Raw genomic sequence first — 19,197 nt, 5'->3', positions numbered from 1 at the left:
GTAATTATAAAGCTGACCGTTAATCTGATCAGGCTGAAATGAGTTAGTCTGCAGTAAACACACACACACACACGTTTGTTTTTGTGACATATGGGGACATTCCATAGGCATAATGGTTTTCATACTGTACAAACCGTATTTACTATCCCCTTACAGTGCCCCTAAACCTACCCATCACACACACACACACATTTTTACTTTCTCATAAAAACTCCTCCTGTGTGATTTATAAGCCTTTTGTAAAGTGGGGCCATGGGTAATGTCCTCATATTTCACCCTCTCCTGTAATACCTGTGTCATACCCATGGCATTATACACATTTGTGTCCTCATATGTCACAAAAACATGCCCACACACACACACACATTACTTTATGTGATTACTTACAGGGTCATTGGTATGAAAAACGTTCAGTATATATTCAGAGTTTGGGCTTGAGTCCATGAGTGTGAGTTCGATGTGATTTGCATTGGGCGTTTTCACGCCGGTCAGTTTCTGGATCACACAAATGATTTGCAAATCAAACACTCCTGGAGTTTCACAATTGTGTGTGTGTGTGTGTGTGTGTGTGTGTGTGTGTGTGTGTGTGTGTGTGTGTGTGTGTGTGTGTGTGTGTGTGTGTGACGCATCACAAAAGAGTCTCAGAGTGGGTGGAGGAAGGGCCATATCACACTGATGAAAACCTAATCGCACAAATATAAAACCATATTGAGTTCATATTGACATCTCTTCTCAAACTGGCGAGAAAACGAATTAAAACATGAACATAAACATGTTGGTTTGATTTAGAACTTAGAAAAGTCAAGTTTTACATCAAACAAACGTGAAACTTTAAAGTAGAAAGACTGAAATAGAATTTATTGTGAGATGTAGTTTAATAACGTTTGTTTTATTTACAACTTACAATATTTTTTACAGCATACAAGCATGACATTTTGAAACAAACTGAAATAGAATTTACTTGTAAAGTAATGTTTATTTTATTTACAACTTAGACAAATAACTTTTCATAGCGTATATACGACGACATTTTAAAGTAGAACGACTAAAATAGTATTTTCGTGTATAACGTACTAAATTAATCTTCGTTTAATTTACAAAAAGTCTTTCTTACAATGTACAAATGTGAAATTTTGAAGTAGGAATATCGAAATAGAATTTACTTGTAAAACGCTATAATCTTTGTTTCATTTACAACTTAGATAAATAATTTATTACAGCATACAAACATAAAATACATTTTTAGGTAAAAAGACTAAAATATAATTTTTTTTGTAAAATTTAGTTAAATAATAAATAATGTTTGTTTTATGTGAAACTTAGAAAAATCATTTTTTGCAGCATACACTCTAAAAACTAATACTATGATTTACTCAATTTTTTTGGTGAAACATTTTTACACTAAAAAAATTGAGTACATTTTAAAGCAGTGAAATCAATTATAGACACCATATGAACTGAGTAAATGTAAGTAAAAAAATTAAGTAGATCTGAGTAACGGCATTTGTTACATTAACAAATTCAATTGAGTAGAAAAAATTGGGTAAAAAGCATTTAAAAACCAATATTTATGACTAATATGAACTGTTTTTACTTATGAGTATTACTAACTTGTATAGTATAACTTTAATTTCCTCTAAACCTTTGTAAAATACTCCACAGTCCACACAAACACATACATGACATGGCCTTTATTGTCGATGAGTAAGTTACAGCAATAACGTTACAGCATATACTGTTTTGACATGTTAAGAATAACAGTTATTTTACAACATTTAAACTCATGTAACAGACATTTTAGAAGTAAAAATGAAACATTTAAAAGTAATTCAAGTGTAATCAACCGGTCTGTTATCCCATTTCCACCGTATCAGCGCTGTTTCTCGAGCCTGAGATGGACTAACGCTAGCGGTCTGCGGGTGGACTTTGAACTTGAGACCGGTTTCATTCGTAGCTGAAAGATGCTGCGAGGCGCCAGACTCCATAACCTGACAATAAATAAACAGTGCCCAGTTTAAATAAGATTTTATCATCCAAATTCATTATATTCATTATCTTTACGAATAAAGTTGTGTGTTTTGAGCAACACAGCAGGCGTTTCAAAGACCAACGCCACACGTTAACTTAAGGTGACTCACACTGTCCCTGTATGTTGTTTTGAATTAAACAAAATGCCTTAAGCACAGTAATGATTATATAGATAAAAAAACAAACATACAAACCTGAATTTCACAGAGGAAATGCCCCAATTCTGCGACGCTGAGAAGAAGAAACTGCTCTGGTGACTGAGGAGAATTCAAATATCCGCCCTCACTCAACCGTCGAGATGTCACGTCAGAGGGTGGGGGAGGGGCGCATTGTTTTAATCGAGTAAACTTACTCAATTTCTTCAGTGTGTGTTAAATATTAATAATCTTGATTTTAATTAAGTAATATTTGTGGTTCTTAAAACATATCGGTTTAATTCTCCATTCTCAAATATTTTGAAATAAATTTCACAAATGTATTAAGTATATTTAAAATAAATAATTGGTTATTTGAATACTAAATTATTTTAGTGAAAAAAATTTAAATATAGCTATACATTTTAGACAAAATTAACTGTTGGATTTTTAGTCAATTATTTTGGTATGTTTAACTAAAACCATCAAGTAAATGATATTGAGAGATTTTATTAAGTTAATAAAGTTAATTATTACTGTGATATTTACTAAGCCACTGAATTATTTTTTAGAGTGTATAAACATGATTTTTTAAAGTAAAAAGACTAAAATATAATTTTAAAAAATTGTAAAATGTAGTTAAATAAAGTTTTTTTTAATGAAAAACTTAGAAAAATATTTTTTTACAGCATACAAACATGACATTTTGAAGTAAAGACTGAAATCGAATTTATTTTATTGTAAAATATAGTTTAATAATGTTTTTTTGTGTATAACGTACTAGATTAATCTTTGATAAATTTCTTTTTTATAGCGTACAAATGTGACATTTTGAAGCAGAAAGACTAAAATAGAATTTATTTTATTGTAAAATGTAGTTTAATAATGTTTTTTTATTTATAACTAAGAAGAATCATTTTTTACAGTAAAAACATGACATTTTGAAGCAGAAAGACTACCAAAGAATTTACTTGTATAACGTACTACAACAATCTTGTTTCATTAACTAAAGTCTTTTTGATAGCGCACAAACATGCCGTTCTAAGGCGCGTAACCCTTCCCCAAAGCTTCTGCTGGCTCTCAGTTGTAGTCTGGAGCTTGATTTGCTCCTGAAGCTCCGCCTGTTGATCCTCAAGCTGAGTTTGTGATTTAACGCTGTTGACGTGTTTGGCAGCTGTTTGCCCAAGTCTCACACAGTCTCATTGTCCTAAAGTTCCCGGGAAACTAAGCCAGCAGCTGTCGCTCGACACACACACACACACACACACACACACACACACACACACACACACACACACACACACACACACACACACACCTACCCCCATATCCTCACACAACCAAAACAAACCCCCATCTCAATCCAAACAGTCCCTCAGCCGGCTCACCCTTCACACACACACACACACACACACACACACACACACACACACACACACACACACACACACACACACACACACACACACACACACACACTGCCCCTAAACCTACCCATCACAGGAAACATTCTGCATTTTTACTTTTCAAAAAACTCCTCCTGTGTGATTTATAAGCCTTTTCAAAACAATGTAATATAAAAAAGGGCACACTATCTTTCACATACATACACACACACACACACACACACACACACACACACACACACACACACACACACACACACACACACACACACACACACACTATGGTTGGTTCAGCACACACTGTTGTAGAGAATAGATTTTAGCCGAAATTAAAGTGTTTATTTGTGTTGTCTTTCATCTTAATACCAGCGAATGGGTGTGTGTGTGTTTGTTCTGGTATGATCTTAGTCTGGGTGTGTCCTCGGTTCAACTTCCTCTCCCCCCACACACTCACACACACACACACACACACACACACACACATACTCTAGCCCTAAACCTACCCATCACAGGAAACATTCTGCATTTTTACTTTCTTAAAAAAACTCCTCCTGTGTGATTTATAAGCCTTTTGAATAGCTTCTGCTGGCTGGTCCCCCAAATGTAGGTGATCTCAGGTTTTACTATCCTTAAACTATCCTACTATCCTTATATATTACACAATGTAATATAAACAAGGACACACACACACACACACACACACACACACACACACACACACACACACACACACACACACACACACACACACACACATTGGTGTTTCCAGTCAGTTTTGAGGAGGAAACCCCAACGCCGCTGTCATTGGCTGACGTCACAGCATCTCAGCCAATTAGAGACTGTTGCTGAGGGAGAACCATAGACGGGGAGAACTGAGAACAAGTCTGCGTGTGTGTGTGTGTGTGTGTGTGTGTGTGTGTGTGTGTGTGTGTGTGTGTGTGTGTGTGTGTGTGTGTGTGTGTGTGTGTGTGTGTGTGTGTGTGTGTGTGTGTGTGTGTGTGTGTGTGTGTGTGTGAGAACCGCAGTAAAACACAGAAAAACAGCAAATTCACATTCTGTGTCTGGAAATGTAATGGAAAAACGTCTTAAAAGAGATGCGGAGGGCTAAAAGTATAACTAAAAAGTTTTGTTAATTGAAATAAACCTGAAATAATATGAGAGGAAAATTGAAATGCTGCCTTATGGCAACTAAATTACAAAAGTTTAAGTCAAAGCACTACTAAATTAAATCATCTAAAACTAGTACAAATGAATTAAATCAAAATAGTATTTATTATAATTATTATTATTTAAAAAACGACAATTACTCAAATTTAAAATGAAAAAAATAAAAGCTAACTCAAAATATTAATAAATACTATAAATGAGACTAAAATAACACTGGTTTACACTGGAATGCATTCATTATTAATTAAGTCTCTAAAACTTTCAGACCTTTCCATTCTCTTCGTGAGACGTGAGCTGTGACGTCACACGCACTGATGGCGCACAGAGTGACGCTGCTGACCTCTGCCGGTCACTTTACCGAACTGCAGCCAGGGCTTGAGCTTGACAAGCGACACCTGAGAAAAGATCAACTAAACATTATTCCGGTAAGTTTTATTGTTGTCGTTGTTTAAATAACTACCAATATTGATGTTTAATTAACGATAACCCTGGCCTCACTAATTTATTTGATGAGGCGGGCGATTCAAATCAAAGCCATTCAAACCGGCGAAAGCGCGCGTCTTTTTAACGACATTTTACCTCAGTGGGAAATGTACCATTAGAAATGCGTCTAGGATTATTAAAGTTTGTATTTTCTCTACAAGTCCATGCAGCTACATATGACGGAAAAGGATTTTAAATAAATAAATAAATCCGGCAACAACAACAACATTTTTTTTAGTACTTTCTTTTAGTGTTGTCATGTGCTCATTTTTGGTACATAATAAACCATTTTTAGACCAACCTTTCCTCATGAAAATATAATTCATGGGTAACGGTAATGATTTTAAAAAACAATATTACACCAGTGTTGGTATACGTAATATCCATAATTGGAGCTCAACCAACAGTTAAAAAGCATTTTAATCACAATTAATATAATACATTTTGGATTTTGGGTTCATTTTTGGCTGATAATTCAAAATTCAGAACCAAATCAGTTTAAATGTTTAAAAATGTTTTCCAATAAAGTAAATAAGACTTGTTTTATACTTAACTCAATAAAAAAACTGAATTGTGTAATCTACCACAAATATGTTAAATCAATCGCGCCATAAAAGTCATCCTCATATATTTAAATACGCTTATCAAAATAATATATTACCTTCAAGATCTAACATTAACACGACGTAATTTAAACATAGCCTTTGTAAAAAATATAATTAAAATATAAATGTAACTATCGTTTAATTGGCAAGTCTCGCAGATCTCTCATGATAACTATGCCTGAAATGTATAAATATGAATTAAAAACTATATTGTTATACATGTCGTTCTGGATAACAGAGGGTTTGTGTTTAATGCATGTGCTCATTTTTGGAATATAATTAACCATTTTGAGACCAATTTTTTCCTCATGAAAATATAACGGTAATTTTTTTTTATTTATTTTTTTTTTTAAATAATTACATTTCTACCAGTGTTGGCATATACAAATGTACTGAGATCCATAATTGGAGCTCAACCAACAGTTAAAAACTAAATTTTAATCACAATTAATATAATACATTTGGGATTTCCTGGGTTCATTTTTGGCCTATAACTCAAATTTCAGAATCAAAACAGTTTAAATGTTTAAAAATGTTTTCCAATAAAGTAAATAAGACTTGTTTTGTCCTTAGCTCATCAAAAAAACTGAATTGTGTAATCTAACACAAATATGGGTTAAATTAATCGCACCATGAAAGTCATCCTCATATATTTAAAAACATTTTTCAAAATAATATATTGTAACATTCAAGATGTAACATTAACTCGACGTAATTAAAATATAGCCTTTGTAAAAATATAAATGTAACTATCGTTTAATTGGCTATTCTTGCAAATCTCTTTTAATAACGATACCTAAAATTTACAAATATGAATTAGAAACTATATTGTTATGCCATTCTGGATAACAGAAGGTTTGTGTTAATGACAAAACAAACGTTTTCTTAATAATCAGGCACTAACTGTGGAAAACACAACTTATCTATCACTTAACTATCTTAACTTAACTTACTAACTTAACTATCACTTTAAGGCAATCGTTTAGATCAAATAGATGGTTTTTAATATTTCTACATTATAAATGTATTGTATATAAATGTTATCATGTGATATTGCTAAAGTGCACCAGTGACCGGAAAGCTCAAAATATCAGCTTTAAGAGACGCTCACTGACTTTTGGTCCTTCAGGGTCTTCTTTAATGAACAATATTATGTCACATGACATACCAAAATGCATTATGGTTACCCAAGAATCACGAAATCGTAATTTGGAGACAAAAGTCTTTCTGTCAGGCTTATCAGTCGAAGATTTTAAATACTTTTATTAATATTTTCTACATTTTTGACGTATTTTAACGCGGAATGACATTTTGGGGGTTAATTATTTATAATGAATACTCACAAGAGTAATTAAGAGGGGGAAGTTGACTCATTTAATATGGTGTATTTAAAAAGGTACAGGGCTCAACATGTATTTGTCATTCGGACAAGTAAATCGGTCATTCACTTGTCTGGATTTTTTTTTTTTTTTTGTGTTGTAAATATAATTTATTCTGAAGTAATATTCTCACCAGTGTTCATTGCTTTGACTTATTTTAAATCTGCATATCTGTGATATTTTTACCTTTTATAAAGGGCATTTTTCCTCTAATCTTATCAAATATAGGCTATACTTCATTATATTCTTAAATTTGATCTATACATTCAATTAAAATAAGACACTATAGAGCTGTTACCAATCAAATTAAATCCTTTACACTGAAAAATTACAACTGCATTAAATAACGTTATGAGATTTGTATTTTTGGATAAATAAATAAATAAATAAATAAGAAATGTTGAAATGTATGTTTAAACATGAAACTGAACCACCAGCAGGTGAGTTTTAACGAGTGAGTCATTGAGTCGATTCATTCAAGAATGAGGGAGTCGTTTATGAACAGGTCATTGAATCTTCAACCGATTCATTCAAACACTGAATCATTCAGTAACACACACACACTTGTTGCTGAGATGCTTTACGGTTCTGCTGTGAACTATTTTCGCTGCTGAAACAGAACAAAAACAGTTAATATTGCATCTTTAATGTAAGTGATTAATGTTAGTGAATAGTTTATGGAGCTGTCGTATGAAATCATGTTCCGTGGTGATGGTGTTCAGGAAAACACACTCTTGGTCATGTGATGTTGTTTAACTGTATCATATGTTATAAATATATAAACGTTGAATGTTTAGCTCAGTTTCTCAGTGTCTCGTGTTGTGATTTCTCCTGGAGCGTCAACAGCGCCACCTTCAGTTCATTATATATTACACTATTATCCACTGTCCATCGCCACTTACACTAAACTAATGATCATTCTTGCGTTTTGGTGACTCGCTAGTTATTTTCTGTAATGGGGTTTTAATCCACTTACTCGCCCCTTCAAAACATCCACTGGTCTCGGACACACGTTACTGCCGAACCCTCAATGTATATATTTTTAATGTTATGAATATTGAATTGACCAATATGTGACATTAAACCATCAAAAGAAAAAAATAAGGAATACAATCCATTTTTAAGCCCTTATATGTGTGCCAGTTGCATATTTTCACTAATATACAAGAGAGACGGTGAGTAATTCCATTCTCATAAAGACATACAAGTTTAATAAACATAAAAATGTGTTTTTTGGGCTAGTTTTCATCTCAATAACCACTCCACACAGACGTGCTGCATAAAGCTTATTTATTACCAAATATACATCTTTATTTTCCTCATGGTTCACTTCGGCTGGCTCTCACACACACACTACACGTTAAAAAGGCCTCTGTGATTTTCCGCCGTCACTGATCTGAGGTCAGTCCGCTGTGCTGAATCGCTGCTGTCGCCATGGTGATCGCCTCCTCCAGTGTCTGCTGATCCTCTAGCTGTAACACACACACACACACACACATTTGTTTTTGTGACATATGGGACATTCCATAGGTGTAATGGTTTTTATACTGTACAAACCGTATTTACTATCCCCTTACACTGCCCCTAAACCTACCCATCACACACACACGCACACACACACACTGCCCCTAAACCTACCCATCACACACACACACACTGCCCCTAAACCTACCCATCACACACACACACACACACACACACACACACACACACACACACACACACACATACAGCCCCTAAACCTACCCATCACACACACACACACACACACACACACACACACACACAGACACATACAGCCCCTAAACCTACCCATCACACACACACACACACACACACACACACACACACACACACACACACACACACACACACACACACACACACATACAGCCCCTAAACCTACCCATCACACACACACACACTGTCCCTAAACCTACCCATCACACACACACACACACACAGCCCCTAAACCTACCCATCACACACACACACACACACAGCCCCTAAACCTACCCATCACACACACACACACTGTCCCTAAACCTACCCATCACACACACACACACACACACACACACACAGCCCCTAAACCTACCTATCACACACACACACAGCCCCTAAACCTACCCATCACACACACACACACACTGTCCCTAAACCTACCCATCACACACACACACACGCACACGCACACACACACGCACACACACACACACTGCCCCTAAACCTACCCATCACACACACACGCACACACACACACACTGCCCCTAAACCTACCCATCACACACATACACACACACACACACACACACACACACTGCCCCTAAACCTACCCATCACACACACACACACACACACACACACACACACACACACATACAGCCCCTAAACCTACCCATAACACACACACACACACACACACACACACACACACACACACACACACACACACAGCCCCTAAACCTACCCATCACACACACACACACACACACACACACACACACTGCCCCTAAGAGAGACGGTGTTAACATTAAGTGACATGGCATCTGACGCACAGGAGCCAATGGCACATGTCGCGACACACGCAGTGGCACTTCCGGTTCTCATTGGCATATGTCAGTGGACAGTGACGTGTGTCGCGACACTGTCACGAAACGCTGACACTGGCAAATTTTCGTGACTTTTTCCCCCTCTTAAATAAATGTTAGTCTAACTTGTTAAATTTAGTAATATGTGTTAGTTTGTGACAAGCAGTATCTGAGTGGCATGTGCCACTGAATGATTTATGCAATGCCAATATAATTAGTTGTGAAATATTAAAGCCATGACTGAGTAGGCCTAAGTATGCAAAAAATAAATTTGATAAAGTATTTACAAATTTGCCTTAACATATCAGACTCTGATACTATCAGATACTGTTTTTGCTACCGTCAAACTTGCAAACAAAATATCAAATACACCACCCGTTGATGTTCCTCAACTGTCTTAAGTTATGGCGTATCTTTGCGCTGGCTATACTGACACCTAGAGGAGAGCGTGCAGCATGATGCAAAATTAAAGCTTTACTACAGTAACGGATGCGACTGTTAATGCGATATTTGTAGTGACTTATAATGGTTTGTACGTGTTTTCTAGGACGTGCAGTTTGCGTGATCAACAACATTGCCACCAATATTGGCATTGCATAAATCATTCAGTGGCACATGCCACTCAGATACTGCTTGTCACAAACTAACACATATTACTAAATTTAACAAGTTAGATTAACATTTATTTAAGAGGGGGAAAAAGTCACGAAAATGTGGCTTTTGTGCCACAATTACGTGAGTATAGTTGTTCAGTTCATCTGCCAGTGAGTGTCACATACAGCGACATGTTCCGCGACTCAGTAAGCGCGTTTCCATTACCCTTCAAATTGCGCAAATTGAAATTGTGAATTGAAAATACGCCCAATGGAAACGCGGCAATTTCGCAAAAACTCCCATATATCGCAAAAAAGTTTTTACGCTCTCATGAGGTGGTTTTTCAGGCGATTAGAAAAAGGACATTTTCGCAAAACTGCAATGGAAACGTTTTTTTCGCATTTACATGTCACCTGTTGCGGTGACGCATTGCTGCAACATAGGGCCAATATATTATATTTTCCACTCAATTGGGTCGTAATAACAAGATAATGTAGTTAAAAGGACATATATTTTCTCCTAATAAGGACTACAGGCTATATATACTGTAATTAAGACATATATTCAAGAAATGTATTAAAACAGAAAGAGCTAGGCTATAGTCTCAGCCTTACTCAAAGGCCGAGGAAACAGGCCAGTTACGCACGTCAATCCATTCCAGACGATCTTAGTTTGCTTCTTATCTAATAAACAGGCAATTCATTGATGAAACATCAATCAAAATAAAAATACAATTTATACAAAACTAAATATATTTTTTAAGAAAGACTTTCTAGAAAATAAAACTCGAAGTGATCAAAATCATGTGACTCCCCAGGTCTCAAACATATTACGATTCTTACTCATGCTGCTCACTTTTCATAATCAACATATTCATTAAAATAATAATATTACAGGCTAATGTTTAGGCCTAAACGCAGCCTATTTAGTTTCGTAGTTAGGCTGTTTTCTTTAACCCATGGCCGATAAAAGCGCTGACGTTCTCATTTTTTCCTTCTTCCTTTAAGAGAGATGAAACAATTTACAATACTCCTGTCATTTTTAGCTCTACAGATGAGTTCAAGACATAATTATAAACTATAAACTGTCTATTTTTATTTGTGGACTCGGGGAACTAATTATTTTGCATGCACTCACTCCAAACGCGGTCTTCATTTAAAAATTTTTTTTTCGTTTATTAAATGCCAATTTTTTCTTTTCCAAAGCATTTCTAAATTCAGTTCAAATGCCAATCAAACGAAATATCTAGCCAAAATAACGAAAGTGGTAAAAATAAAAATAAAACATTTGAGTTAACATGCAAATTCAAACATTTCGCTCTTCTCTATATGCGTCAACCTGCCGCGCGTAAAAGTCGATCATTCTTCACAGATAATGGTTCGGTTTGGAGAGAAGACGACACGGAGTTCTTTATTAAACTCATAAAAGACAATATAGGATTACAGTAATACTGGATTCTAAACACAGAAATGCTACATTATTATGAAGACCTTGAAGCAGATCTGACACACACACACACACACGCACACACACCTCATATCCGTGCCGCTTAAGTAACCTAAGGGGCTTTCCTTGCCATTAATGCTTGGATAACACACACGTCTCCTTCCCATAATAATAATGGCTAGTGCGGTGGATGGGATGTACAAACCTACCAAGTGCCATCAGTCTGGACTGACCTATCGCGAGAGGAAAGTAATATGTTTTAGTCGCATAACTGCAGCTATGGAAACGCTGTCATTTCGCAACAGTTTTTTATCGACATTTAAGAAATATCGCAAAAGTTTTTCGCAAATCTGTAATGGAAACGCAGCTACTGTCACTGCCAGTGTCAGCGTTTCGTGACAGTGTCGCGACACACGTCACTATCCACTGACATATGCCAATGAGAACCGGAAGTGCCACTGCGTGTGTCACGACATGTGCCATTGGCTCCTGTGCGTCAGATGCCATGTCACTTAATGTTAATACTGCTACTGGCCCCTAAACCTACCCATCACACACACACACTGCCCCTAAACCTACCCATCACACACACACACACACACACACACACACACACACACACACACTGCCCCTAAACCTACCCATCACAGGAAACATTCTGCATTTTTACTTTCTCATAAAAACTCCTCCTGTGTGATTTATAAGCCTTTTGTAAAGTGGGGCCATGGGTAATGTCCTCATATTTCACCCTCTCCTGTAATACCTGTGTCATACCCATGGCATTATACACATTTGTGTCCTCATATGTCACAAAAACATGCCCACACACACACTGTGAACACACACACACACACACACACACATTTTTACTTTCTCATAAAAACTCCTCCTGTGTGATTTATAAGCCTTTTGTAAAGTGGGGCCATGGGTAATGTCCTCATATTTCACCCTCTCCTGTAATACCTGTGTCATACCCATGGCATTATACACACTTGTGTCCTCATATGTCACAAAAACATGCCCACACACACACACTGTGAACACACACTCGGAGTGCTGTGGTGTGTGTGTGGTTTATATACTGACCTGTACTGCGATCTGCGTGCCATTTTCCGTCGCGAGCAGCGCCACCTGCTGGTACGGCGACGGGTTCCCTTCGGTCATAATGCCGTCTGATGTTACTATGGCAACCTGCAGGACGAACAGAGCGAATGATGGCATGGGCGATAAGGCCTAAAATCCATATTGTGATATACATTGCAGCCTCTTGCGATACATAAATTATAATAGAACCATCTGAAAAATCCTGCTTGAATGTCGTTGATTCTTAAATGCCACCCGAGCTTCTCATTTACACCTGAGCGCTTCCCTTTGACGCAGAATACAGCGGTGTTGAGCATTTATACGGTTGATGGGCAAAGTATTCTTGAGTGCATTATAAAAAAATTATAACTTGTTAATAAATTATTATTTACGATATTTTAAAGTGCCCACGATAACAATATTGTGCATATTTATTATCGTGATAAATCGCATTATCGAAAATCGGCACATGTCTAGTTCACTCTTGTCATGTTTGGTTGGATTAAAACGAACCCTGGTGCGATTGCTCAGTTCGTGCGGTTCATTTGAACACATGTGAACGCTGCCATCCGAACTAAAGCGGACCGAGAGCGCTAAAAGACGGGTCTCGGTCCGCTTCCAAACGAACTCTGGTGCGGTTCGACTGATATAAGAACGCAACACGGACCAAACACATGTAAACGAACCAAAAACAGGACGTGATGTCACAAGATATGACGCATAGTCAGTTGATTTGACGACGCGGAAAGATTGGTGTATCCAAAATGAGTAACGTTAACGTTAGAGAGCAAACGTAGAGCAATGAGGAAGAGCCTCATCAATATTTGGTCCGACGAGCATGTTTCGAAAATGCTAGAAAAAACACACAAAAAGCAGACCTGGCTCTTCTCATCAGAGGACCTGTCGGCCATTAGTCGGCACAGACGACAGAACGGCCGTCTCTTTTCTGCACAACGGAGGAAATCCTGGAGCTGTTTTGAATGTTTTGAACATTTTATGAGCTCTTCATGAGTTCTCAGCGGGTAAATAATGACAGATGTGCACGCATTAAATGACCGCGCGTGTAATCCGCACACAGCGTTGTTCTGAATGTTCTGTAAGCAGCTCCTACGTCATATAAGCCGACCAATCAGGTTGTGAGCGTCTCCCTGTGCCTTTGGTTCGGTAACTTTAGGTGCGCTGTTATAAACGCCAGTGTGAACGCTAAGCAGACCAGGACTATATGTTCTGTTTTTGTTTTTTAGTCCGAACCAAACTAACCGAACTAAAAGTGTGAACGCACCCTAAAAAATAATAAACCTAGGCATAATTATTATTATTAGTAGAGACTAATTATTATGAACATTATATATATAGACGAAGTTAAATCTACTGTACATCAGAAGCCTAATATATTCTGAACATTTTCTGTGTTCAACCAAACGTTTATTATGACGGGTTGCCGTGAAGAGACCTTTGAGTGTGTGTGTGTGAGTGTGTTCATTTTAAATCACAGTTTCCTCAAATGAAACAGTAAATTCTCATGAAGTGACGGTTTATGCGTTCATGTCCTCATAAAGAGATACACGGCCGAGACTACAAAGACACAGTGTGTGTGTGTGTGTGTGTGTGTGTGTGTGTGCTTGTTTTTGTGACATATGAGGACACAAATGTGTATAATGCCATGGGTATGACACAGGTATTACAGGAGAGGGTGAAATATGAGGACATTACCCATGGCCCCACTTTACAAAAGGCTTATAAATCACACAGGAGGAGTTTTTATGAGAAAGTAAAAATGCAGAATGTTTCCTGTGATGGGTAGGTTTAGGGGCAGTGTGTGTGTGTGTGTGTGTGTGTGTGTCGGGTAGGTTTAGGGGCAGTGTAGGGGGATAGCAAATGCGGTTTGTACAGTATGAAAACCATTACGCCTATGGAGAGTCCCCATATGTCACAAAAACAAACGTGTGTTTGTGTTTGTGTGTGTGTGTGTGTGTGTGTGTGTGTGTGTGAGTGTGCATCGGACGCATTAAATCTAAACCGAGTCTAAATTGATGTTGCACCGGTCTTTTTCAGAGCTCCTCCATTTCACTTTCAGCCGTGTTTACTCAAGATGACGAAAACAATGATGCGTTGCAATCGGTGGCGGCTCATGGCTCTAAATTTTGCGGCTAATTTCCATCATCAACATACATTATCGCAATATGCGAGTATAATCGCAAGTGCAATATAATTAAAAATCTCTATCATAGGCCAATTTTCTATCGTTTATATCGCCCATTACTAACTTGAGCTCTGATAACCCTTCAGTACTGTCCATCCCATAATACTCACCGGCTGCAGCTCTTTGCCATCTGTAACCATGGTGACCTGCCCGGCATGGCCGGCGATGGAGGTTCCGTCCTGGGTTACCATGGTGACGGCCGTGCCGAGGACCCGCAGGTGTGCGCTGACGATGTCGTCCGTATCCATGGTAACGTCGCCGTCGCGTTCGTTCTGCTCGGACGCTTCAAAAGCCTCTCCGTCTGCACACCAAATGGTTCTTGGCAAACTTCAGGGCCATAAATGTGAATTAAGGACAGGAAGCGTTTCTCACCGTCCTCGGCGGTGTCGAAGTCTCCGTGTGCGGTGCGCTTGTGCATGGCCAGCGTAGACGTCTGTCTGTACGTCTTCCCGCAGTGGCTGCAGGTGTACGGCTTGCAGTGTGTGTGAACCACGTGATGCTTATAAAGGCTGGAGTACTCCGTGAAGCTCTTCCCACAGCCGGGGACCGTACACAGGTACGGCTTCTCACCTGAGGCACACACACTTCGGTCAGCGCACCGTCAAGTCAAGTCTCAGTGGGAATCTAATCAGAAGCTAAATCAAGTCTCAATGTGAATCGAATCAAAAACTGAATTAAGCCTCAATGTGAATCAAAATCAAGTCTTAATGTGAATCAAATCAGAAACTGAATCAAGTTTCTATGTGAATCGAATCAGAAACTGAATAAAATCTTGTGTGAATTGAATCAGAAGCTAAATCAAGTCTCAATCTGAATCAAATCAGAAACTTAATCAAGTCTTAATGTGAATTGAATCAGAATCTGAATCAAGTCTCAGTGTGAATCGAATCAGAAACTGAATCAAGTCTCAGTGTGAATTGAATCAGAAGCTAAATCAAGTCTCAATGTGAATCGAATCAGAGACTGAATCAAGTCTCAATGTAAATTGAATCAGAAGCTAAATCAAGCCTCAATGTGAATCGAATCAGAAACTGAATAAAGTCTCATTGTGAATCAAATCAGAAGCTAAATCCAGTCTCAATGTGAATCGAATCAGAAACTGAATCAAGTCTCAATGTGAATCGAATCAGAAACTGAATCAAGACTCAATGTGAAATGAATCAGAAACTGAATCAAGTCTCAATGTAAATTGAATCAGAAACTGAATCAAGTCTCAATGTGAATCGAATCAGAAATCAAGTCTCAATGTAAATTGAATCAGAAACTGAATCAAGTCTCAATGTGAGTCAAATCAGAAATCAAGTCTCAGTGTAAATTGTTTAGCTTTAGTCAGTAGTGCAGTGATGTTCAACTCACTTTTAGACCAAGCAGTGAATCTGAGCAAATCTGTGTGTGTGTGTCACCTGTGTGTATCCTCATGTGGTTCTTGTAGTTGGTTGCGCTGGCGAAGGCTCTTCCGCAGGATGGCTCAGGGCACAGGTATGGCCTCTCACCTGTGTGTGTGCGTGTGTGAACCTTGCGGATGTTGGAGGTGGTGAAGGCGCGGCCGCAGCCCTCGAACGGACACCTGAACGGCTTCTCACCTGCAGAGAGAGCGATAGCTTAGTGTGTGTGTGTATATATGTATGTGTGTGTGTGTTTGTGTTTCTGGCTCATACCGGTGTGTGTGCGTGTGGCCCGTACGTGTGAGTGCGTGTGTATATATGTGCATGTGTGTGTGTGTGTGTGCCTAGTACCGGTGTGTGCGCGCGTGTGTGTGTGTGCGCGTGTGTGTATATATTTATGTGCGTGTGTGTGTGTGTGTATATTTATATGCGTGTATATTTATATGCGTGTGTCTGTGTGTGTGTGTGTGTGTGTGTATGTGTATGTGTGTCTGTGTGTGTGTGTGTGTGTGTGTGTGTGTGTGTGTGTGTGTGTGTGTGTGTTCTGGCCCGTACCGGTGTGTGTGCGCACGTGTTTCTGCAGGTCTCCGGAGGTCTTGAAGGCCTTGTAGCACATGTCCTCGGGGCACTTGTAGGGCTTCTCTCCGGTGTGTGTGCGCTGATGGCTCTTCAGGCCATAGCCCGTGGCAAAGGCTTTACCACAGGACGGCAGCTCACAGCGGTACGGGCGGTCACCTGTGTGAGAGCGCTCGTGCACCTGCACACACCAACACATATATATATATATATATATATATATATATATATATATATATACACACACACAAAGAGGCACACACGCACGCACAGGCACACGCGCGCGCACACAGATACGCACACACCACAGACACACGTACGCACGCACACACAGAGACACACACAGACACATACACACACAGAGAGACACACACAGACATGCACGCGCACACACACATGGCACACACCCACACACACACAGATGCGCACGCACACACATACAGACACGCGCACACACATGCACACACACGCACACAGTTGCATGCGCACACATATACACACAACAGACACATACAACATACACACACACACGTCAGTGAGCCTCTCACTGAGATCTGCCCCAGTGCATTGTGGGAAGGCTGCGTACCTTCAGGTGGTGTGCTGTGGTGTAGAAGCGTCCGCAGCCGGTGTGGCCGCAGCGGAAACTCTTCTCTCCGACCGGAGAAGCTTTAGTGGAGCTCCAGACCTTCCCCTCAAACATCAGCTGACACACACACACACACACGTCAATCACTATCAGTCTATCTATCCACCCATCTACAAAAATCTGATTGCAAAAAAGTTGGAAATTGTGAAAAACAGAATGCAATGATGTGAAAGTTTCAAATTTTTATATTTTATTCAGAATACAGCATAGATGACATATCAAATGTTTAAACTGAGAAAATGTATCATTTTAAGGCGAAAATAAGTTTAAATTTCATGGCATCAACACATTTCAGTAAAGTTGTGCCGTGGCCATGTTTCCCGCTGTGTGTCATCCCCTCTTCTTTTTATATCAGTCTGCAAACGTCTGGGGACTGAGGAGACGAGCTGCTCAAGTTTAGGAATAGGAATGTTGTCCCATTCTTGTCTAACACAGGCTTCTAGCTGCTCAACTGTCTTAGGTCTTCTTTATCGCATCTTCCTCTTTATGATGCGCCAAATGTTTTCTAATGGTGAAAGATCTGGACTGCAGGCTGGCCATTTCAGTGCCGGATCCTTCTTCTACGCAGCCATGATGTTGTAATTGATGCAGTGTGTGCTCTGGCATTGTCATGTTGGAGAATGCGAGGTCTTCCCTGAAAGAGACGCCGTCTGGATGGAGCAGATGTTGCTCTAGAACTTGGATACACCTTTCAGCATTGATGGCCTTTCCAGATGTGTAAGCTGCCCATGCCACACACACTCATGAACCCCAGACCATCAGAGATCAGATTCTGGACTGAGCGCTGAGAACAGCTTGGGTTGTCCTTGTCCTCTTTAGTCCGGATGGCGTCCCAGTTTTCCAAGTAGATCTTCACATGTTGATTCGTCTGACCCCAGAACAGTTTTCCACTTTGCCACAGTCCATTTTAAACGAGCCTTGGCCCAGAGGAAACGCCTGCGCTTCTGGATCATGTTTAGATATGGCTTCTTCTTTGACCTGTAGAGGTTTAGCCGGCGACGGCGAATGGCGCGGTGGATTGTGTTCACCAATGTTTTCTGGAAGTATTCCTGAGCCCATGTTGTGATGTCCATTACAGTAGCATTCCTGTGTGTGATGCAGTGCCGTCTAAGGGCTGAAGATCACGGCCATCCAGTTTGGTTTTGACCCTTGACCCTTAAGCACAGAGATTGTTCCAGATTCTCTGAATCTCTGGATGATATTATGCGCTGTAGATGATGATAACTTCAAACTCTCTGCAGTGTTTCTCTGAGAAACTCCTTTCTGATATCGCTCCGCTATTGTTCGCCGCAGCATTGGGTGGATTGGTGATCCTCTGCCCATCTTCTGAGAGACACTGCCACTCTGAGCGGCTCTTTTATACCCAATCATGTTGACAATTGACCTAATAAGTTGCAAATTGGTCCTTCAGCTGTTTCTTATGTGTTCATTTAACTTTTCCGGCCTCTTATTGTGCCTGTCCCAACTTTTT

General features: G+C 39.1%; 1 protein-coding gene and 1 long non-coding RNA gene across 3 annotated transcripts in view; one reads left to right on the top strand and one right to left on the bottom strand.

Moving 5' to 3' along the window:
- The window catches only part of LOC137039873 (uncharacterized), a 55,311-nt gene that overhangs the window by 29,920 nt on the left and 6,194 nt on the right, over nt 1-19,197 (top strand). The window contains exon 5 of the long non-coding RNA XR_010897772.1: nt 5,001-5,160. This is a non-coding gene — a long non-coding RNA (uncharacterized lncRNA). The remainder of the gene's footprint in view (nt 1-5,000; nt 5,161-19,197) is intronic.
- Nucleotides 8,476-19,197, bottom strand: part of znf76 (zinc finger protein 76) — a 15,449-nt gene continuing 4,727 nt past the window's right edge. For both annotated transcript variants that reach the window (XM_067415158.1, XM_067415159.1), the window contains exons 7-13: nt 17,667-17,783; nt 17,060-17,261; nt 16,523-16,702; nt 15,492-15,689; nt 15,230-15,420; nt 12,920-13,024; nt 8,476-8,674 (exon numbers count right to left, since the gene is read on the bottom strand). In XM_067415158.1, the coding sequence (XP_067271259.1) occupies nt 8,591-8,674; nt 12,920-13,024; nt 15,230-15,420; nt 15,492-15,689; nt 16,523-16,702; nt 17,060-17,261; nt 17,667-17,783 (1,077 nt within the window). In that variant the 3' untranslated portion in view covers nt 8,476-8,590. The remainder of the gene's footprint in view (nt 8,675-12,919; nt 13,025-15,229; nt 15,421-15,491; nt 15,690-16,522; nt 16,703-17,059; nt 17,262-17,666; nt 17,784-19,197) is intronic.

This window comes from Pseudorasbora parva, chromosome 14 (genome assembly GCF_024679245.1).
Source record: "Pseudorasbora parva isolate DD20220531a chromosome 14, ASM2467924v1, whole genome shotgun sequence".
Lineage (NCBI taxonomy): Eukaryota > Metazoa > Chordata > Actinopteri > Cypriniformes > Gobionidae > Pseudorasbora > Pseudorasbora parva.
This window is presented reverse-complemented; position numbering and strand designations above follow the sequence as displayed.